We start from the raw sequence: 24,444 nt of genomic DNA on the forward strand, positions 1-24,444 counted from the left end.
TCTTTTTGTTGTTGTTATTAGTATTTAATCTGTTAATTTTTTAATACCTTAATTTACAAGTAGTAAAATTAACTTTTGTTCTGACATGCAGCTCTAAGTTCTAATACATGTACGGATGCATATAAGCACAACCACAGTTAGGTCAAAAGACAGTTCCATCACACAGAAAGGTTCCCTCATCTTGACCTTAACCCTTGAGAACTATTGATCGATCTGTAACAGCTTTGTTTTTTTTCCAGAATGTCATGTAAATGAAATCATACAGTATGTAAGCTTCTGTTGGGAGATAATTCTCTATTGTGTTTCTACATGTCTTATAACAGTTGTGTTACAGATTATCTTTCTGAGACCTTTTGCTATTGTTTCAAGGCTGTTTGCTAAGATAGAATTTGCATCTCCCTCTGAGGCAGAGGGCAGATTTATTTCTGGACCAGGATCATAAAGATTAGGTCTCCCTATAAGGCAAATGTGCAGAATTGCTTAAAGTATCTTTTATAAGTTTGGGCAGGGGGCGAGGGGGGTGTGTTCTAAGGTGGGATTCCTCAGCTGTGACAAAAATCCATTGTTTTCTTACCTGGATCTGTCTCTACATTGGGCTCATGGGTTGGGGGCTAGGGGAAATGATTCCAACATGAAACTCATGCTGGCTGCTGTGCTGTGAGTAATAAAGTCCTTCGTCTCCAACCCAGGAGTCTCTGTTTTCTGTCACCATCTACGAACCGTGGCAGGCTAAATTGTCAGTTTGTAAGCAAGGTAAGACCTCAGATCTTTCACAATTCTTAATGTTTCCTCCATTTAGAACAACACATTTTGATTTACTATGTTATTGTATCAGTAGTGTATTGGTTTCCTAGGGTCACTGCAACAAAGTACCAAAAACTGGGTGGCTTAAAACAAAGGAATTGTATTGTCTCAGTTTTTGAGGCTAGAAGTTTGAAATCAAGGTGTCCAGGGTCACACTACCTTTGCTACCTCTAGGCGAATTCTTCCTTGTTTCTCTAACTTTTTTTTTTGGTGGCTTGCAAGTAATCTTTAGTATTGCTTGGTTTGTAGCTGCATAATTCCAGTCTTTGTCTTTGTCATCATATGGTGTTTTCCCTATGAGTCTTTGTCTTCATATGGCAGCTCTTTTATAAAGACACCAGTTATATTGAATTAAGGATCCACCTTACTCTAATGTAACCTCATCTTAATTATTATATCTGCAATGACTTTATTTCCAAATAAGGTCACGTTCTTACGTATTGTGGGTAAGGACTTCATCATATCTTTTTGGGGGAAACATAATTCAACCCATTTCAAAAAGTTTGTTTCTTCTTATTGCTGAGTAGTATTCCATTGGATTGGTGTAGCACAGTTTGTTTATCCATTTACCTGTTGAAGGACATTTGGGTTGTTTCCAGTTCGGGGTAATTTGGGAGTGATGCTGCTATAAACATTTGTGTACAGTTTTTGTGTGAATGTAAGTGTCCATTTCTTTAAGGTAAATACCGAGGAATGGGATTGCTGGGTCATATGGTAACTTTACCTGGAAAGAAACCCAGAGTGGCTGAATCATTTTGGATTTCTGCCAGCAAAGTATGAGAGTTACAGTTGCTTTGCAGCTTCACAAGTACTTGCTATTGCTATTATTATTATTATTTTTATTTTGCTCTGTGTGTTTGTGTGTGTGATCCATTTGAATAGCTGTATATTGCTATCTTATTGTGGCTTTTACGTATATTTCCTTAGTGACTAATGATGTTGAGTATTTTTTCACGTGCTTGTTTTCCACAGTCTGTCTTATTCGATGTGTTTGTTCAAATCTTTTGCTCATGTTTTAAGTGGTTTGTTTGTTTGTTTAGTGTTTTATTTGGAGTTATATATATTCTGTATACAAGTCATTCGGTAGAGATGTGATTTGAACACATTTTCTCCCAGGCTATTGTTTGTTCTTACATTTTCTTAACAATGTCCTTTGCAAAGCAAAAACATTGTCATTTTAATGAAGTCCAATTTATCAATTTGTTTTCTTATATACGTTGTGTTTTTGGTGTCATACATGTGAAATCTTTGCCTAACCCAAGGTCTCAAAAATATTATCCTACGCTTTTCTCTAAAGATTTTTATACCTTGTGCTTGAAATTTCTAAATTTATGAATATGATTCATTTTGAGTTAACTTTTGTATAAGATATAAGGTTGAATTGACTTTCTTTGCCAATGTATCTCCAATTGTTCTAGCATTATTTACTGAAAAAGTTATCCTTTCTCCATTGAATTGTCTTTGCACATTTCTCAGTTGACCATTTGTGTGGGTCTAGATCTGGATTCTATTCTGCTCCATGAATTTATGTTTCTATCCTTTCATCAATATTACACTAGTTTGATTACAGTAGATTTAGAGTGATGTTTAAGTTGGATAGTATGAGCTGTCCTCCAGCTTTGACTTTGTCAGATTATTTTGGCTTTTCTAGCTCTTCATCCTTTCAATATAGATTTTAAAACCAACATGTCTGTATTTACATGCAAATCCTGCTATTGTTTTGACTGAGATTGCATTAAATGTATAGATTTACTTGAAAGAAATTGACATCATAAGTGTAGTCATGTGCCACATAAAGACATTTTAGTCAAGATGGACTGCATGTATGATACTAGTCCCATAACACTGTAATGGAACGACATTTCCTGTAAGAAATGGAAGGATATATGGTTCAGGAGGAAATGTTTTTCTCTGATGGGAGCTATGTCTGTAGGGTTTGGCTATAGATTCCTTCTCACTCACAGCACCTCAATTTCGAGTGCACAGATTACATCCCAGTCAGGCACTAACCTATTTCAGCACAGAGGGGGCTGTTTCCCCAATCCTCCTAGATCCAGCATGATGGTCTTCAGAGTACACTGCCGTAAGTTCTTTGTTGAGAACCTAAGATCCTGTGGACACAGGCCCCAAGTATTAAGTGCCACTGCTGCTTTAGTAAAAGCTCTCTGTGGTAGTAGGAGCCAGCCTGTCCCTGTACTTTGGAAATATTTTCAGGATGTTGATATAAAGCATAGATAAGTTATTTCTTCCACCAATTCAATGCCAGAGAGAGCCCTTTTTGCCAGAAAGGGCCAATGGAACGAAAAACAATTTCCAGTCAAAATACTGAGTCCTCAGTCTATACTCTCTTCATGTTAGACATTTTTTTTTTTTAATGAATAATAAAGTTCCTCAATCTGACCAGTACTCCAACAGTCAATAGCCAAAACCACACTGCCATGAAAATCCTCTAGGTTCCCTTATCTCTCCATCTTGATTTCTTCTTCCTACTGATCCTCAGGCCACCTCTCGCTCCCTCCTGACAGTCACTGTTATGGCAACCTACACGTGACCCAGACAGTTTCTCCTTGATATTCCCAATCAATCCAGCCCACATACCTGCTCACAGAGCAGCATTGACAGCTTCGGTCCTGTAGGAAGGAAGGCAAAGGGAGGGTCTGTGGGACAGTGTTTATAAGTCTATAGCAGTGTACAGTAATGTCCTAGGCCTTCACATTCATTACTCACTGACTCACCCAGAGCGACTTCCAGTTCTGCAAGCTCTCATTTATGGTAAGCGTCCTGTACAGGTGTACCATTTTTGATCTTTTATGTCAGATTTTACTGTATATTTTCTAACTTTAGATATATGAATACATACCACTGTGCTGCAATTGCCTACAGTGTTTAGTACAGTGACATGCTGTACAGGCTTGTGGCCTAGTAGCAATAGGCTATACCACATAGCTTAGGTGTGTAGTAGGCTATACCATCTAGGTTTGTGTACGAACATTCCATGATGTTCACAAAACAATGAAATTGCCAAACGACATGTCTCTCAGAATATATTGCCCATCATTAAGTGATGCATGTCTGTACATAGAGTCTTCCAATTAACGAACTTAGCATGTCTTTCCATTTATTTAGGTCTCCTTTGATTTCTTTCATCAGCATTTTGTTGTTTTACAATTTTTGCTTTCAATTGTCATACATATCTTTAAGACCAAAAGACTTACGAGACCAAAATAATGTTTATTATTTTAACTCAGATATTTACTGCTAACTCTTCAAAATTCACTTAATAACTCTCCTTTTGCTATTTCTACGAACCTTAAACTATTACGTTAAGAACCTTGCCCAATCCTGTCGAGACTCCTGCATGGAAAGAGAAACCTTTGCCAGAAAAAAGAAACTCTGTAAATATTATGCTTTTGCTTTGTCCCCTTCTGGATTTACTATGACTCTGCCAGGGCAGTGGTTACATGACTACCGTAGGCAGTAAATTCAGCTTCACTTTATTTATAGGTTATTTTGGTGGTATTTTCCAGTAGTCAGACAGTGTTGTGTAAGAAAGTGACGCCAGAAACTGTGACAGTCCTTTGCAACCACAAAGACAGAAGCTACCAGAAGAAGCGTGTGAGAGGAAGCCTGGAAAGAGCTTAGCTCCTTGATGATAATGTTGAGACATCAAACTAATCCTGGGACCACAGAGTCCCAAAGGTCTTAAGTAACCGTAAACGTCTTTACGGTTTGAGCACAGTTAACCTTGCTTTGGTTAGGTGTGCCTGAGACACCTCCTGATTCGAGTAACTCGTTTGGCTCCACTCTCCCCTGTCACTCTCCTCTCGTGCCCCACTCCTCTTATGCTTCACCCGTGGTGGTCCACATCACTTTTTTTCTGGATCTTCTCTTCGCTCTTACTTTTTCTCCCAGGCTAGAGTGTCTTCCCACCCTCTCCCCTAATTCCTTCCCCTACCAACCCGCGCTCCTAGGAAGATTCCAACCCAATGCCATTTCTTTTAGGATTTTTCTAACTATACATATATTCCCAACCACTACCTCGCACGCAGGCTCATGCGCGCGTACACACACACACACACACACACACACACACGAACCTCTTTTTCTACAGAATATCTATTGTAAGTACTCACATGATTGAGCTGCTGCTGAACGCCACAACAAAACCTAAAGTTTATCGAGTGCTTATTTTGTGCCAGGCACCATGACATGCACTTTATTTGAATTGTCCTTTTAAAACCCCACAAAAAGTTTACAAATTAATTACTCTTATTGTCTCCATTCTACCAAGGATAAAATGAAGTTGCAAGAGGCTTAACGGTAAGTAGCAAGCTATAAATTCCAGACCAGTCCTGGCTCCAGACTGGAACTCAAAGAGAGTATATTACACAGAAGTGAGCATGTGTGGCACAAAACATGATTTTCACTGCTATTACATATTATGAGAGAAGAGATTGTGCTGTGAGTTCCATTATATTTTCCTGCCCACTGGCATGTACCTTACACAGAGAGCTACACAATAAATGCTCCCAGAGATCGTGCCACAATGGTGTCCCAGGTGCTAGCTGTGGCCTTCTCTATAAACACACCTATCTTTATTAGCCTTAGCCGGCCATGTCAGAACTGTGATAAGTTAATTTTCACTAAGATGTTAGCAACTGACAATGGCTTGTGGTTTCCTTCTTTAATGTGTATCTTTTAATAAAGGGCTTTTGAAGAAAGTGCTGTTGAACCCAAAGGAATGACTCTCTCATGGTAAAACTTTAGGAACATTATGAGATTCTTGAAGACAACCTGTGTCAAATATATATTCGAGGAAGCATTTTTTGAACAAAGAGTGACAAGTTGGTTGTGATGGTGGAGGAGGTTATTAAAGTGGGAAAAGTGATATGAAAGAAGCAATCTTTTCAATATGAAAGCATTTCATTCTCTTCAAGACACACACAGCTTTTTCATTGATTCTTCACTGAAGAGTATCCAGATAGTTTACTGCTTTAATCCCTTTTTCCAAGTGGTCTTATAAACTCAAAAAGGCTATTGCCTCCTCCCCATAACCTGTCTACTAGTGAATGCTAAGGTTTAAATAAATAATTCCTATATTTTCACCTAAATTCATATTCATTAAGCAACTATAAACAAAAATTAAGTTATACATGATTCCGTGTAACCACAATGGCAAGCAGCGAAATATTTATCTATGCTAAATAATCTGTTGAGTTGGAAATATAAGAATGGACTTTAAATTTGTTATAGAAATAAACTAGGACATGGTTTCTCAAACTTGTTTGATCATAGGAATTCTGGTGGATGCTCATTAAAATGTCAGCTCCATTTCAGAACTGTAGGCTCTAGTTCATACTTATGAGAAAAGTGGAAAATACTGAACTGGGGTAAGTATTTCAACTGTTCTTCTACAAGGGTTTGCCAGTTAAACTCCAAGGTAACCCACCCATCTGATGAGACCATGTTGAAAAACATTTCATTCTCTTTCTTTCCCTGCCTTTCTTCGAGGAAACATTATGCCAGGCACTGTTACATGCTGAGAAAACAAAGATAAACAAAGATTCTCACTGAAGTGCCAGACAAAGACAGTAAACAAGTATACACAGTGGATTAAGTGCTAAAATAGGTATTACAGGATACTATGCACTTAGAGAAGAGGAAACGTCTGGCCTGGCTGAAGCTTGGGGCTAGGTTGGGGAAAGTGGAGGTAGATGAGACTAGTGAGGGTCAGACCGTGAATGGCCTTGCATGTCACCCTGAGGATGTTAGGTTTAGTTCTGGAGACAATTTAGAGTTGTTGGGAATAAACCTAGCTATCCCCAGCACTTGGTACAAAATGATTTCAAAGTGTAACTTGACAAGAATATCATAGGACTAGATTCTTCTCAGCTAACTTATATACAAGCTTATTGTGCAAAAACAGATAGAAAGGTTCCTTTGGTTGACTCAGAAAGCTCAGCCCTTTCTGTAAGCATGGGATTCTTGGGAACAGTTTGCAAATCAAAATCCTATGCTCCCAAAAAAACTATAAAAATTGAAGGGTAATTTTGTTATAATCTTTGAAGAGAGCCTCTCTACTGTCTAGCAAAGCTCCTTCCATGCAGCAGCCCAGTCCCCTAGGTGCACAAGCACTGGGCTTGTGGCACTCAGCCCAGTCGGCCTAGGTTGTACACAACCCAGCGAAGGGGCATCCACATTCTCCTGTAGTTGAACAGGCTCTGGTTAAACAGGCTCATTCATTTAACAACCTCTACTTTATAATAAATAGGTATCTTTCCTATTGAAGCAAGGTCTTTGGGAATAACCGATTCAATTATATAGCTCTCATGTCTCCTTCTGTTCACCTTGTTTCTTTAGTCTTCCCTTAAAAAAGACCTTCTCCTCTACTGCATCTCAGTTCTCCCACATGCATCCAATTTGTCCATGTTGCCTCTTGAAAATGTGACCACCAGAGTTACATTTCTTTTGCTACTTCTTTCCTCTTATTACTACAAATGTATATTTTAAAAAATTTATCATGAAAGGGCCTTATTAAGGGCTTTTCTGGTTAGCACTGCCTTAAAATATATATGAAAGAAACATCCATGAAATAGAGTAAAAGTAGCATTGAAAAACAGCTCCGTGTTAAGCCAGACACCGACTATTTGATGAAATGCTGACATTTAACCATCATAAGGAAAACTGATATGCTGTCAAGATTGCCTAGCATTTTTTTTTTGTGGAAAAAAAAATAAGAACCTAGAGTAGTGAGAGGAATGTCAGAGAAGATCAATGTTTGTGGAGTGAATAAAATGAAAGTCCACATACCAGGGAAAAAGGAAATGTCTTTAGTTTGGGGATCTCAGATTTGTCCGGTTCAAGGAGCTTCCAGTCTTGAAGAAATGTAGGCACTCAGGTAGAGCAAGCTGACTTCTTAATGGAGTCTGACAAGAGGGCTCTAGTGGGTGGGACATATAAAGTTGTCGAGGAAAAGCCAGAGACATTTAAGTAAGCTTCACATAGGGGTTCTGGTTTGGGAGCAAAAAAAATAGATGCATACTAAAATTTATTATTTCACATGGATGTGGTGGGGTGGGAAGAAAATAAATGTTTCAGGACAAGATCATTCTGGGCTTCAGCATCAGCATCACCACGACACTTTCTGGGCTGATGCCACATGGTACCTCCACTTTGATGCTCTGCCCAGGGGCAAGGCGCTGTCTGTGCACGGCCATGCTCCTCTCTCTCTCTCTCCACTTTGTTCCCCTCATCATACAAGTTTCGTCTCTGAAGATTTTTCTTTCTTTTCTTCAAAAAAAAAAAAAAATTTAAAAGGATATAAAGTAGAGAATATTTTAGATAAAATAGTTGACCGAGGGTCAGTCAAAGCTAGCTCTTAACCCTTGAAAAGCTAGATAAAAACTCAGCACTGTGTTTGAACCCCATGAGAGGTAAGTCACCTTGAGGGTGGGTGAGGGAAGGCAGGGGACAGAGGTGACAGAAGGCTGTTTCTGTGTGTGTGTGTGTGTGTGTGTGTGTGCAGCCAAAGATTCACTGTCACATGCAACTCAAAAATTCAACAGTTTCTCCTAAAGCAAAGGAGATAGATCTGGCAGTGTTATCCCTTTCAGAGAAATAACTTTATTTCTACATTGACTTATTTGATACGCTGAATTATGCAAAAATATATAGTATTACTTTCCTAACCACTGACCAGAAAGACCAAGCAATACTCACATCGACTGCTTATTTTAATGTCAAATGTTTATTTCTATGCCATAGTCGCCTCAGCACAATTTGTAAAAGAAAAGAATCCAAAAAAAATTTTTTTTTTGTCAGGATATTTTCTCTGCAGATATAAGAAAGAAAATAAACACCTTGGTACCAGAATTATCATGTCTTTCACATCATTCTAATAAGTTGCATCTAAATATTTTCTTTGAATGTCATTTTTTTTAGGAAGAAAATATCCACAGGGGGAAAAAGTGTATGGATTCATTAAAATAAATTTGGGATAGTCTTTGTCAGAGAATATATCTAGAACATCTTTGTTTTGGTACACTATAGCACTAATTGCCATATTCTTATTATTTCATATAACAGGCATACTTTATTACATAAAACAAAGTGCACTGAAAATGAACAATGTTAGAAACAAACTGAAATTTGGTGTATCTTAAATCTTCAGGTGATTAGATATTAGCTGAAGCGCCGGTATACAAATTTTATATCAATACAAATGCAACTCTCTTTTGTGATGAAAATGCACTTAGTAGCTTAGTTCTTTTTGCTTTAGCAGATAGGGCATCCAATACAACTGAAACAACCTGATAACAAATTTCGTTTTTTCAATAAAAAGGAATGCTATAGTTTCTTAACTGGCTCCCACACTCGAGGGAGCCAGAAGATGGCATTTGCTCTTTAAATATATTTCTCTTGTCTGATTCGAGACACAAAGCCACCAAGCTTCTTATAGCGGAAGTAGGCACCGCACCGTAGATCACGAAGCCCTCGGGGAAGCCTCTGAGAGCAATTCCGTGATGAACGGTGGTGGGCCCAGCACCTAGAAGACAGCATGGTGGTTGTGCACAGAAATCCCTTCAGCAGACTCAGTGAAAGGATGAGAATTTTTTAAATTCATGCACATTTTATTGAGTAGTAATATAAAATGCTTTTTCTTTTTCATTGTTACAAGTGCATGCTTTGATTGCCAACATTTCAGAAGTCAAATTACAAAGGCAAGGCTTTAGGCTGTAGTGAATTACTTGGGCACTTATACAATTGTTAAAAAATATGAATGGACTTTTGTTGTTGTTTTCAGAATGAACCAGTTGTAACCCGTAACTGATATACAAAGGGAAAAAAGTGAAAAAAGTACATAGTGTGTGGCACATGACAGAACAGAACAAAATAACTAAATCGTTATGACATTAACAGTTACCATGCATTTAGAGTTTCACATGTAACTACAAACTTATTTAAATTTCACAAGGTTGCTAAACATGCTAACCGGCTATATGTGCACTGACAAGCTTATGTTAAAAACTTTTAAGAATACTCTCCCCTTTAGATTTTTTCAAAGCTTTTTTTGATTACAAAATTTCAAAGGCATTAAGCATTTTAGAGAATATAAAGTACGCCAGTATACATACATTTCCAGTATATGTCAGACCACTAAGCGCATTACAGTCCCATACAGGCCGATACAGCCATTTTTTTTTCTTAAAAAACATGCATAGGCAGATTTTTTTTTTTTTACAGAATATAGATGCTTTATCACTGTACTTAATATGGTGTCTTGTTCACTATACTTAAAAATGCACCACTCATAAATATTTAATTCAGCAAGCCACAACCAAGACTTGATTTATCAACAAAAATCCCTAAATATAAACAGCAAAAAAAGATGGATGTAATTATTCCAGTTTTTTAAACTTAAAGAAAAGAAACAAAAAGATTTTCATTGCTAAATTAATGTGTTATATTGAAAAAAGGGCATTCAAGCACACTAAAGAAACCTGAGGTAAGCATAATCTGTACAAAATTAAACTGTCCTTTTTGGCATTTTAATAAATTTGCAACATTCTTTTTTTTTTTCTTTTTCTGTTTTTTTTTTTTAAGACTGCCTAATTCATTTTATAGCCATTGTCTGACAAGAGTAGCAAAACATTATCAATAAATAGTCCTTATTTAGTTTATACATCATTTTGTTAAAAATGTTTGATGTCATCCATTTTTAGTGCTGCAACTGTAAACGTACAATAGAGTAAGAAATTAGACAAAGTTTTCGTGTCCAGTAACATAATAAAAGACCTATCTTTAACCTATCTAGAAGTCCCCAATGCAGTAGGAAAACATGTTCACTCCCTAACATCGCAGTATATACTAGCATTAGCTTTCTTTTTATTTTTTTTCTATAAGCATTTTTAAAAGGCATTACCCAAAAGAGGTGTTTAATCACCATCCCCACCAAAATATAATTTATTATATCTCTCCCTCTTTTTTAATGATAGTGTAAACTGAATCCAATTCCTGGCCCCTACAGCAAATAAGCTACCTTCAGAGGCAAGAACATCCAACTGCTGATATGCAGCAATCCCCACCATGCCCTGCAGCTCCAAAAAAAACCCCAACAAAAAACCATAAAACACAAAGAAAGAAAAAAGAAAGAAAGAGAAAAGAAAGAAAGAAAAAAGAAAAAAGAAAGGAAAAGAGAAAAAAAGAAAGAAACAAATAAAAGAGTGAACAGGAAGTGGTCACTGAATATTGCTGCTATTACTGCCATTGCTGTCCGTGCCGTTAGTCTCTGAGGCGAGAGCCTTGTTGATGGAGTTAAGGTTGGCGTCAGAGGGCATGGCATCTCTGCGAGGTGGCATCCTCTCGTTAATTCGGTCTAAGCCCTTGGCCTCCTCGAAGCTAGTGATCTTATGTTGTGGTGAAAATCCTTTGATAGCTAAACAGAAAACCATTAAAAAAAGAAAAATCAGGTTAGCCAGAGGAAGACAAAAGGCGCGGCTGTTGCACCAGGTGATGTTAGAGATTTCGCAGTGAGAGAGGGAATCCTTTAGTAGAGAACAAGTGACGGGACCTGAACACAACACAACAGACTCCTTACCATACCTGAAGGTAACCAAAAGGTTTGAAAACAGCCAATGTCTCTTGCCAACCAAAATGTCCTCTTCAAGTTAGTAAGATGAAAACATTTCTCGTCTTCATGAAAGTTTAGATCAACAAAATCCGAAATGGATATGTAAGGAGGAATGATGCTACCAGGGATAGGTCTCTAGACCCAGCACAGCACCAACTGGCCACATCATTAGCTGAATTCCTGCATCCAACACCCTGACTCAGGCAGACTGGAACATAGCCCTATATTTACTATTCCACTCAGCTAGTAATAGCGACGTCAGTAGAATCACTGATATACCTAAAATTCTGGTCATAAGTTTAGAGCAGAAGCTAAAAGAAGATACAAGGAATTAACTTGGGGCATTTTCATGCCAGCTCAGAATCCCAGACAGGCTCTTCCAGAAAACAACTCGATGATGGCATGAAAAAAATAAAATTACAAACTCCCACTTCTGCAGTTAACTTTGAAGCATGTGGAGTTGGTGACACCATACGAGGAACCCAGAAAAATCAAGATCAGATCACTAAGTAGAAAACTTGTCCGCCCTTCAGCAGTGAACAGGCCAAACTGATGTTCATCTGGTATCCATTCCTGTCTAAATTAAAGGAAAACTCTTTTTTGGTAGGTCAATGTAGACATAGCGATGGTTCAAGAATAACACAGGGAAAATGCCTTTCACGACTTTTAGCAAGAATGAATAGGGCTGGTTTGGGCCCTATTCAATGAAAACATGGAATTCTCAAAGGGGGAGCATTGACATTTGATTTTTTTCCCCAGTAACCTTTAGTGTGCTCCAGAAATAGGTAAGGTGTTTATGCAAGAAACTTAATGATTTCTCCAGTGGGTGCACCAATCAGTACGCTGAAAATAAAGTATGTAAATGGGGAACCAATGACATCAGTTTGCTTTACTTCCCTGTGAAGTGCAAGCCAGATACTGAAGGGCCAATCACCAATGCTGAACTGGGCTGCATCTCCATGGCTGATTAAGGACAATTTCATGGTACCTTTATCTCCCCTAGTCCCCATCCCCCACTGCCATATTTGGGGAAAAAAAAGGAAAGTAGTTTCAAGCTGAACCTTTGCCAGCCACTCCTACACAAATGTGCAGTGCCTTTGATTAGTATGGATGAGATTCTTAAAAGATATACACGGTTGCTTCTAAACTCATTAAACGATGAGAAATAGTTTGTTCCCCCTCTGCATTTTAAAGGTTAGCATCATGGTGATTAGTCAACTGTGGGAGGAAGAAGATGGGGAAATGGAGAAAGACCAAGGCCCAAAGCAAAGCTTCTTAATTCTTCTCTAATTTAGTAATAAATTATAAAATAATAGAGCTGTCTAATGAGCACCCACCCTGAAAACTAACTCGATTATTTGGAGGGACAAAACAATTGCACAAAGTGGTAGTGTTCTTTTTCTAAACTATGGCAAATACAATTTCATCATAATTAGTAAATATAAAAAGTTCATCATAATTTAAAACACGATTTTATTAATTTCAATGATAAAAGTGGAAATCTCTAGGTTTTAAAAGCCAATAAGGTGAGAGTGTAGAAATTCAAAATCTAGTTAGAACAATGAATACGTTCAGAATGGGGCTCCATTTCTAACCTTTTTTGTCTAGCCTGGTATGGAAGAATGTGCTCTGCTGTAGTTGCTGGTCAGACAATGGGTATTAGCAATTTACATTGGTAGTATACTTAACACAACACAGAGTCACAGAAACCACAGAAAACAGCCAAACTATCAACAAGAATGCACACTGCAGATTAGAATTTGCCAAGAGGAATAGAAAATTCCCACATAAATAGCAGTTTATTCACTGCTATTTAGGAAGCAGTTGTATTTTCTCTTACAGTGCTATCATTTCCCCCACCATATCCAAATCACGGACAAATTAAAGAATCTAAAGTGGCACTTTTTACATCATATCAAAGAACTAGATACACACAATTTTGGGAAAAGTAAAAAGTTATTTTGCAAGAACAAAATACAACTGAAAAATTTTGTTTTAAAGGGGAACTTCAAATTATTCTTTTTAAAATTTCCAGAGGGTATAGTATACAGATATTAAAAACTATATTGAAATGCATTTCTCTCATAACTATACATTTAAAAAGCATTCAATTAAAAAATAATTGCTCAAGGGCCAAGTCTATTGTCCTTGAGCAGTACCAGGACAGTTGGTGATAGACAGGTCTTGATTTCTCCTGCAACTAGCACAGTGCCTGGAGCAAAACAGACACTCTGTAAACGTTAATCCATTGAGTGGCTACTCCATCGTCACTGTTTTTATTACCTGTGGCCACTTCCACAGCCACTTTGTTGATGCTAACTGTACTACAAATACCAATAGGTTCAAATTTGATAAGAGTAGCAGAACCGTTTATCTCATACACAGCTGTCTCGGGTTGGAATATTTTTTAGAGACATAAATTAATGTTTAACTACAACAAAGCACCATTCCAATAAACATTTTTTTCTTGCTAGAAACTTCTGAAGACTAGAATTCATAAAGCTATTTTTATTCTCTCCTTTTCAATGCTGACTGAAGTGATTTAAGGGAGGGACATGGTTCAGCTCAAAGAATATTGTTTTATGCGTCATTTGTCAAAACAGCTGCCATAACCCCCACCCCACATCTTTCAAGATATATAATCCTTTTGTTTTCTGTGATTATCCTAGGTTCATTGTATACAAAGTCAAACATAGCTTTAAGGGAAAAAAAAACAAACAAACAAACCATAAAAGGACATTTTCCCCTTTAAAGCAAGAACATTTTGGTTAATACTGAGCCACAACTGTTAGCCCAACACCCACACACTCTGTACAAGCTACAGCAAAAAAATAAAATAAAATAAATGAATACACCCAGCAGAGCCCTTATCTGTTGCAGGTACAACAGAAAGGGGACTGGCCAATTTACCTTCATCAGCCTCAATAGCCTCAACAGTAGCTGAAGAGAAGAAAGGGAGTGCAAAATGAATGAGAAAAATGAGCAGAGGATTTTTAATTCTAAGAACAAATCAGTGACGATCAAGGGAGCTAAGAGAATTCATGTTCCTGTAAGTGCTGGATTCTGGCACAGACAAACAAAACAGAAATGCTAAAAAAAAAAAAAAAAAAAAAAAAAAGAAGAAGAAACACAATAAAATGATAAGTTTAACTTATGAGATGGACATACCTCTCTGAGTGAACTGTTTTGGTTTTTGCTCACTAAATAAATGACAAAATGATTAACCCCTTAGGAAAAAGGGAGAGTTTTCTTTTATTTAGATTGAATCGATAAGGGGCCAAGTCAGTCTAAAATGTGCATTTGACTCACACAAATTTCAAGAAAACCACTCCTATGGATGGTGATATGTAGTTTTAAAATGCCAGACTAAATGGCAGAACTTGAATTGTGCCATGTCAGTGGAGTAATTCATACTATTTCATATTAAATAGCCTAGTGCAATGGAAAAGCAAGAGGGTGTAAATTTAGAGGAAGAATAAAATTAATGTATGTGAGTTGATAATGCCTGTGATTCTTTAAAGACAAACACTGAGCATTATTAGAGTGGTGAAGGAGAAAGAGTAAAGGAAGAGAATCATATAGTCTGGATTTCTTTTGCCAAGTAATCCAATTTAAAATCAGTTTTTCTTACTGGAATATCATTTTGGGAACAAAATTCTTGAAATGTTACAATCAAGTGGTAATATGCCAATAGCAGCAATAATTCTATCAGCACTTTAAAGAAAAGGCTGCTCAAATACAGAAAGATCAGCATACTTCTGAGGCAAAACTTTAAAAGCCTATTGCTTTATCAGCAACTTTTATAATAAGGTTAGGGTCTATTTACACTGCACAGGTGTATGAGTCTTTCTATGCCATCAAGGTAGTTGATATTTCCCTAATTAAGTGCTAACATGCAAAACGTCTCTGTAATTCCAAAATGTGTACTATTAAAATTCTATCCCTTGACTTTAATTTGCATATTTCTTATAATTTAAGGTTTTAAATCTAGGGCAACTGCCAAATGTGCACTACAATTTACTTACACTGCATTCTAAATTCCTTCTAATAAGAAAGTACGATGATTATCACCATGGAGAATAGTAAAGCTTGAAGTAGTTTCTCCTTCTGACAAACTGAAGGGCATCAGATAATGGAATTTGAAGTTGCATTAATATATGTGGTTTAAAATATATTCTGAGTTTTCAAATTCTCATGACTAATGACGTTCCAACCCTTTTGTCTGCTTTGCGCATGTGGGTTTATGTGTGTGTGTGAATCCAACACAAAATAACACAAACGGTGGATTTAAAATAAAGTAACAGAAAAGAACAGAATAATCTAAGTTAAAGTACAAGTAAAAATCTGGAAACAAAACTAAGAATTGTAATAACTTAAATAACTTAGGTTTACAAGTAAAGCAAAATATGTGGAACCATACCAGCACGACATAATAGAAATATGTACTGCCCGTTATTAAATGTATCCTTCTTAAACAAATGTAGTCATAGTTTCTGATAATACACTTAGAGTACCTTAAAATGTGCTCATCAAAAACTATGCAGATTTCAGTCAATTAGGTAGTTGTGCATTCTATGAGTATAAAAGATCCATTTATGCTAATGTTTTGAGAGCGCGTTCACTTTGGTGGGAAGAATTATTCTGTGTTTTTTAAAAAGTTATTAAAATAATTTTTAGCTATAAAGGGAGAATTTACTTCAGTTTCATATATTTTCCTACCTTCATTTAGAAAATTTTCTCTTTTTGTGGAAACTGAAAAATATTGATTTTAGAATAAATTCATATGAATATGAAGAAAATTAGAGTGATGCTGCTAGGATGTGATCACTTAGCACCACATTCATGAAGTTAAACATTACTCTATGTAAAAGAGGTATGTCTAAATAATGTAATTGTAAGAACATCTGAATCTTCTAGATTGAGAGATAGGGATAGAAAAAAAAGATTCAGGGAAAGATATAGAAAAATAAGCAAGAGGCTAAGATTGCTTTGAAAATGTTACGGTATATTTTTGTTTTCATTTTTTTCTGTTAAAGTCTAATCTAACAGCAAAATTTCCATAAAGCATTGTTAAAACTAGACTCTAATTAATGATAATATTAGATAACAAAAGTAACAAAAGTAAAAGAGTGTATAGTACCATGCTATCTAATATGGTAGCCACTAGCTACATGTGGCAATTTAGATCGAATTAATGAAAATTAGAAAAAAATAAAGCACTCAGTTTCTCAGTTGTACTAGCTATATTTCAAGTGTCCAATAGGCCACATGTTGCCAGTGGTTTCTGTACAGATACAGAAATTTCCAAAAAGTTCTATTGAACAGCACTTGTCCAAGAAAGCTAAAGATTTTAATACAACATCTCTATTTTAAAAGAAATGTTTTCATTTCCAAAAATAAAACGTGGTTCTATTCAACTATGTTTTGAGTGTATAAATCAGAAAAAGACATATATGACTCCCACTTTCTATTTAAGCAGATAATGAAATCACCCTTTTTATATTCTTCCCTCCATTTTCCACTGAAATCTAGACTGAGGGATATGAGTGTGTGTGTGTGTGTGTGTGTGTGTGTGTGTGTATGTGTATTTTGTCTATCAAGTAAATAACCAGAATATTTAGTAAAAATGTAATTAAAAATTTGTTTTAGCAACTAATTGACTCAAAGTGGTCAAACCTATTGTGTGCGTAAGCAACCTAAATGAGCTGTCTATTACAGAGAAGGCTGAATTGTGATTAATATGTAAATGAAGAAGTGCAGGGTTGGGTAAAGACTCCATTCCAGTGAATGAAGAAGCTATTGTGTTGGTCAAGCTGATATGGGGTTTCAGTCCTTCTTTGAGCCAAGAAGAACTTAAGACTAAGACCGATCTTAAATGAATGAATAACTCAGGGATCTAATGACACAGCTGACTGAGATGCTCCAGACATACAGTTATACCAATGGGCCCACTTACCGCTTTGCAGTGTTTGCTTCCCTCCAGAAAGCACTCCGCTGGGGAGCATGCCCGTGGGGGTCAGGCCTTTCAGCGTCAGCACACTCTCACTCTCTTCTCTGGAAAGGCACAATATTGGGGAGGGGGAAGGGCATTACGTTTTACTTTAAGAAAAAAAAAATACTTGAAAGAAAAAATGCATATAATAACTCACATTTACATCTATCTTGGCTCTGTGGATTTTTTTTAACTTAAAACATACTATATATTTTTAAGTTCATACATAAGTAATGATATGTGAATGACATGACTAAGGTAAAATTTACAATTACGCCATTGTGTTGGTTAAATCTCTTCTGAATATTGAAGAAACAGAAAACAGTTCTGATTTAGTAAGCAGGCATTACAACACAGAGTGTTTGCTGGGCATCCTGTAAGGTTTTCAGCTTAGGCTCAGCAAAAACAAATGAAGCTGATTTAATTTGGGAGAGAAAACCAGAGAGTATATCGGAGATTAAAAAAAAATCCATCTATGGATTAGGAAACTAGGAGTTAGATACAGGGGGCTGTTAAAGAATTCTGATATTACATGATAAACATGCAAAATAATGGCAACTAGTCAATGATGCAACTGGTAAAATTTCCCAGCTTTTCTTTTCAGTGGCTTCTTTCCTCTAATGATTTGCTAATATAAAATCATTTTATTACTCACTATGACAAATGTTTTACAATTAGTTTTAGGTACATCATTATTTCAATTATCTTTATTAATGACAGCATAGTATTAACATGATGCTTAAATAACCATGAAATAGGAATAATCTCATATCTTTCCACACAGTAGACACTGTAATCCTATATAACCCAAACAAGTTAACATTTTTTATATATCCAATGTTTATAATATGTGCAACTACTTACTCCACATTTTTATGTCTAACATGATTCAAACATAATTCTTAAACTGCCCCCTCAAACCTGCTCCTTCCAAAATCTTTCTTCAACTCCATCTTTTAGTTATGCTTGAAGACTTGCTCTTTAACTGCTTTTATCCTCTCATGTCACATCTATTCGGTCAGCAAATCTGATGGCTCCACCCTCAAAATAGTTTCAGTATTTTACCACTTCTCACAATACTACTCTCTCATCTCTTTTTTAAAAAACAGCTTCATTGAAATATAATTAACATACCATACAATTTGCTCATTTTAAGTGTGCGATTCAACCAACGGTTTTAGTATATTTACATAGTTGTGAAACCATCACCGTAGTCAATTTTAGAACATTTTCATCACCCCAAAAAGAGATTCTTTGTCCATTAGAGGTCACATCTCATTTTTTTTCAGTCCTGTCAAACTACTAAGCAACTTTCTGTAGCTTTGTTTCTTCTAGATTTCATATAAATGAAATCACACATGTGGCCTTTTGTGACTGATTTCTTTTGCTAACCACCAGCATCTCTTCCCTGATTGTTCTAGCAGTCTCAGACTAGTCTTTCTGCTCTATCCTCATCAAGCTCTTACCCTTCCATCCCCATAACACGCCCACCCTCCAACTGCCCCCCGCTCCCCGCCATAACTATTCTCAGTGTAGCAGCCACACTGAGCCTTTTAATACCTAAGCAGATCCTCTATTCAAAACTCTCCAGTGGCTTCTCTCATTAAGAGCGAAAGGCGAAATCTTTAGATTTGACAAGAGCCTTAAAAACTAGCCCTCAACCCACACTCCTCCATCCTCATGCATCTCTTGGATTGTATTTCCTACTAGTGTCTACTTTCATTAGCACTCCTCAAATATATACCCAGCACCTCCACACCTCAGGGCTCTGCAGTTGTTTTCTCACACTCTTCCTCTGACATCTGCATGGCTCACTCACTCCCTGCCTTCAGGTCTGCTCATGCATCCCCTTCTATCATGAGGACATCCTTGAGAATGCTGTTTAAAATAACATGCACCTTCTATATTCTCTATCTCCCCTTATGTATTTTATTTATCTAAAGCACTTATCACTCCTGAAAAACTACGGAGTGTGTTTCCTTGTTTTTCTGGGGTCCACTGCCCACTACACCCTGGCCAGAGAAGCTTCATATTCTTTCGACACCACTAAGTCATCTTGTTATCCAATCTCTATACTATCATTAATATACAATATCTAAACTTGGATAACAGCTGCCTCTCATCTCATGAAAACCATTCCTTGACTCCTCATTTCCTACGTACAAAAAATTAAATGCTTTACCATGGTACTCAAGGCCATCAAGGATTTGGATTTAAACACATTTTCAGCCTCATTTTTTTACTAGATTCCTCATTCACCTTCATGCCTCACTATCCAACTCCTTTAAATACTTGGAATTCATTGACTACATAGTTCACTTTCAAATCAGACTCTCATTAGTGCTGCTTACTAAGTTTGGACAAGCTACTTAGCCTCTCTCAGTTTCAATTTTCTCACTGAGGTCAACCTGACCTTGCAAGATTGCTGTGTGGATTCCTATCAAGTGCGTACAGCATGGGGCATGGCTCCTGGCACTTAACCAGCATCCCATATAATGTTGCTCTTAGAATTGTGTGACTGTGTTCTTGATGATTTCTCAGCTTCCAGGAATGCCTTCACCACCATTCTCTCCTCAGTGGAATCCAGCTTATCCTCATACACTCCTCCAACGCCAATCTCTCCACGAATATTCCTTTCAGGAAATACAAGGGCTCCTCGCTGAGCTCTTCCACAGCAGAGCACCTCTTCTTATATTTAGCACACATTTCATTTTCTTAGATTATTAGTTTATGGTCTACATGTCTGGCATTCCACTTTGGTATCCATTTTGCCTAACTCAGTATATGGTACACATTTAATGCTCAATCTTTACTTAATAAGCTTAACTTACTTTTCTCTAGATATGACCCCTCCTCTGTTCTATCATTATGTGCAATATTAGTCAAGTCACTGATCATCACTGGGTTCAAAAAGACTGTTTTCCAGTTGGGAATAATTACATCTTATGTACCAGCAGACAGGGTAGTAGACAGACTTTCCAATTTTAAGAGCTACCTATGACTTGTAACATTGCTCCTATCACCTTTATGTGGTTTGAAGACTAACATAGACAGAAACAATTTTTTTAATTAAAAAAGACTTATCCTTTTCCCCTAAGTTTACTATAACATGGAAATTCTAAAGCTGTTTTTACTTCTTCTTGTAGAGATTTCAGATAGGAAACAAAATAAGAGCATTTATCGGTAAATCTGAGGCACAATAAATAGGAAGCGTTTATGTCGAGGTGTCAGTTGAGCTTTCAATCGTTCTATAGTTCTCTCCCCTATAGTAAATCTAGCCACACAGGCCTCCTCGCTGGTCCTCGGACCTGCTGATCTTGTTTCTATCTAAGAGTCTTGCACTTGCTCTTTCTGGGCCTTGAACACTCTTATCCCATCTCTCCACGAAGGTCATCCCCACATTTGCTCAAATGCCATTACTCAGAACGTTCTTTGTTGACCACACACTAAAATAAGTGCCTCATCTCTCACTTGCTATGTCTTTATATTGCCTTATTATTTTCTTCATGGTACAGAATGGTTTATTAAGTTTTATCATATTTATTATTGAATGAAGGAATGAGTCTGAAAAGTTCCATTAGGAATGTAAAGCATTAGAGCAAAGGCAGCCTCATTCATCAGGCTGTAGGAAGCATCAATGCTCTATTTTCAATTTTAACATGACTTATCAAGATTTGGCTGGCGTCTTCGAAAAAAGACAATAATACTTTTCATCCTTCTCATGGCTCCCTGCTTGAGGCATCAAGTCATTTAGTCACTTTTTTGTGACTACCAGGAGTAGGATTGAAACAGCAAGAGAAATCAAAAGACCCCGTGTAGCTACTCTATGAGAAAGAACTGAAGAAAAAATTTGGTAAAACTGAAATTATACAATATGTAGATGGACTATTTCCCAAGATTTCCCTATTTACCCTTTTAAATGTGTGATTGTGAATTAACTATTTACTCCTCACATATAAACATGCCATATTTTAAACTAATTTTTGTGAGAAATACAGTTTCTTTGTATTATCCAAGATATGATAATTGAATTTAAGAAAAATGTAGTTAATCCTCTTCAAGAAAATTCTTCTTTTCTGGATCCAGGCTTAATAACAACACAATTCGTGGTCTATTTAAAAAAATAACTATTACATAGGAATTGACACATTGAAAAGCTACTTTTTTCTCTCAATGATTTATTACAACAATATAGATTCACACGAACAGGCTTTATAGTTGATGTTCATTTCCAAGAAATCTAGTGAAATACATGTAATAAATTCATCTTTTACCATAGAGCCAGAATGAAAAAAAAAAAAAAAGATTATAATAGCTCTCCTATTTCACCACATGGCCAACCTATTGAGAAATAAATGTTTTAAAGTTTGGCAGCAAATAGAGGGATAAAATGTAAAATAGTCTATGGAAATTGGTGTATTTCAATTTGACTAAAACAATGAGGAACTGACAATTCCCTTTAAAAGAAAAAAAACTACAGCAAAGCAAATGTCATCTAATAAAGCCCTTAAATCACCAGATTAAAGTATTAACATGTTTATTAACAGACACATAATCAAATGCAAAATGGAAATAAAGAAACAATGACCCCACCTGAGAACCGAGAACACTCTGGCCATTTTGCCTATTGCTCGGATCTTGTTCCTTATCACCTCCTTCCGGGCAGCAGCTGTGGCTCCTGTATTTTAAAACAGAGAATTGACTAGTTAATGACTTTTTATGTAGCTGAAATTATTTTACAAATTTTCACATATAATAGACTATAGTAAGCAAAATCAGTGTTTTTTTTTTCCCTCCTTCTAAGAGGATTTATCTGTGAATCAATTTAAAATCTTTTACATCTGGCCATTAATCCTTGGATATGATTCTTGAGAGGTCCCTGAAACGCCAGAGCAACTTTTCAGATTTACCCAGGGGAGGTGGGTAAAGAGCTAACTGAAAAATCACTGGGCAGATAGAGCAGGATCCTACCCTTTCCTTCTAGTTGAATTCCCTTCTCTTCTGTTTCTATAAAGAGAGCGTGCATTGGCAGGAAAAATAAAATGAGTCATCAGGATCTTCTACTCATTTCCCGCCTCCATGCTGGGAAGACTACTATAGGAAACTGCTTTTTCAAAACTTCTCTTTCCAAGTGATCAAACTAGGGAGTCTCAGCACGCTATGCTCCCTGGAACATCGTGCATGCTACTTAATGGCCATAAAACATTTGTTTAACACCTGAAACTTTTACATCTTTTGGTTGGTTCATAAGCTCTAGAGGAAAAAGTAAAAAACTATTGAATTAGATTTAGTGAGAGATTGGGTACATGGTTTGTACTTTAGTACTGTATACAAGTACAGTCTGAGTTAGGTTTACTATTTATTACATTTTCCAAATTAAAAAAAAATCAATCTACATAGATTATTGTTACTATAAATATTTTATTTTTTATAATTGTTTTCAAAATAATACTATATGATCTTTATTTAGTGAATCCGTTTTATTTTTTCTTAAATTTCCAAGGCATGTTAAAAAGGTGCAAATCACAGAAACATACTTCTCTGAAAATTTTTATAATCCTAGGTAAGAAGGATAAATTGTCCTTTTTACACATCATTTGGGATTTTGTAGAAAGTGTTAACATAAGCATACTGTCTTTCTAATTTTGCTGACTAATAGAAATAAAACAAAATATTATTTTTAGGTAATATCAGAAATGTTCCTAATCCGTACGGTTTGTCACATAATTTGTTCTAAGACTGTAGTCTACAGATGGCAAATGGCGTAAATTTTGGTCTTTAAGTCCATGATAAGAATAAGCTTTGTGATATTTTTGGAAACAAAGAGGGCTTTTAAGAATGTGATCTAGAATCTTTTTCATTGTTCAATAAGGGTCAATCAACCACCATCCTAACATTTCTATAAGAAAGAAAACTCACACCAACACTCTCACACAATTTTGAAATGACTGAAGAAAAGGCCTCTGCTTTTCTCTCTACCCTGAGGAAGTTAAAACATAATAGACCACTTTCTTCTCTTGAGTGGGTTAATTTGTCAGAGGCTATAATGATGCATACCCATCTCGCGTGCCCACAGTTGTTTCGCCGAAGATGTGTACCAGTGAGCTGGCTTTCTCTCACCTTATCTCTGACCTGAAAGCCCTCAAATAGCCCATATTTTTTGCCCATTTCTTTCTCTCTTGTGGCAATCACACCATGGTAGTATCTTGCAACATATCTGATTGGCAGGACTTATTATCATTGCCAGCTATTCTGTCTGCAAATGAGTAGAGTAAGTTTAAATCCATATGTGTGAAAGCCACTCTCATCTAGTCTCTATGATGATTAAGTGGAACCATGGATTCTTATTCACTGTTGATAACTAGAATTAGACTCTATTAGTTGGAACATTAGAGCAGAAAATAGGGTGGGTCTAGGATCCTTGCCTCAAATTTTATTCTGCGTTTTCAGAAATGTTTATTATCTATGTTTTGTAATTAAAATTCTTTATACAATAAATCCTGTCTTAGAGACCATCTAAAAGTCTGAGATTTCTGTGCTTGGATTTTACATAATTTATGATCAAGAGACTACTAAAAGACATTTGTTAAGAAAAAAAAATGGGATGAAAATTAGTCTCCTTGTATTTTTCTCATATATAAATTTTTTCAGTTATTCAGTTAAATGTTGCTTTTAGTCTACTATTGTGTTATTACTACTCTGTGTTTAATATTCCCCAGTCTGATTGACCCATCCACTCATAGGTCATGATATGCTAAGTGAGAGAAAAGAGTCTGACCTTCTACAGCAAACAGTATGGCGAGATCATAAAATCTATCCCACAGTCACGAGAATGGAAAGTGTGTGAGAGCTCCCAAAATTGTGACTATATTTAGAAGCGCAACGAGAAAAGCAACAAGAAGGGGTAGTTAAATGTCTAGAAATAAACTGTATATATTCAAGAGAAATGAGAAGGGGAAAATATAAAATAAAATTAATGAAAAATAGATAAATAATTTTCCAGAAATTTTTCAATAAA

The 24,444-nt window shown here is 36.3% G+C and overlaps 1 protein-coding gene across 3 annotated transcripts in view; it reads right to left on the reverse strand.

The window, feature by feature from the left end:
* Positions 1-8,532: 8,532 nt before the first annotated feature.
* The window catches only part of PPP3CA (protein phosphatase 3 catalytic subunit alpha), a 279,943-nt gene continuing 264,031 nt past the window's right edge, over positions 8,533-24,444 (reverse strand). For all 3 annotated transcript variants that reach the window (XM_039848669.1, XM_039848668.1, XM_039848670.1), the window contains exons 11-13: positions 22,020-22,104; positions 17,391-17,488; positions 8,533-11,239 (exon numbers count right to left, since the gene is read on the reverse strand). In XM_039848669.1, the coding sequence (XP_039704603.1) occupies positions 11,043-11,239; positions 17,391-17,488; positions 22,020-22,104 (380 nt within the window). In that variant the 3' untranslated portion in view covers positions 8,533-11,042. The remainder of the gene's footprint in view (positions 11,240-17,390; positions 17,489-22,019; positions 22,105-24,444) is intronic.

The sequence above is a fragment of the Pteropus medius genome, unplaced genomic scaffold (assembly GCF_902729225.1).
Source record: "Pteropus medius unplaced genomic scaffold, Ma_sr-lr_union100, whole genome shotgun sequence".
Classification (NCBI taxonomy): domain Eukaryota; kingdom Metazoa; phylum Chordata; class Mammalia; order Chiroptera; family Pteropodidae; genus Pteropus; species Pteropus medius.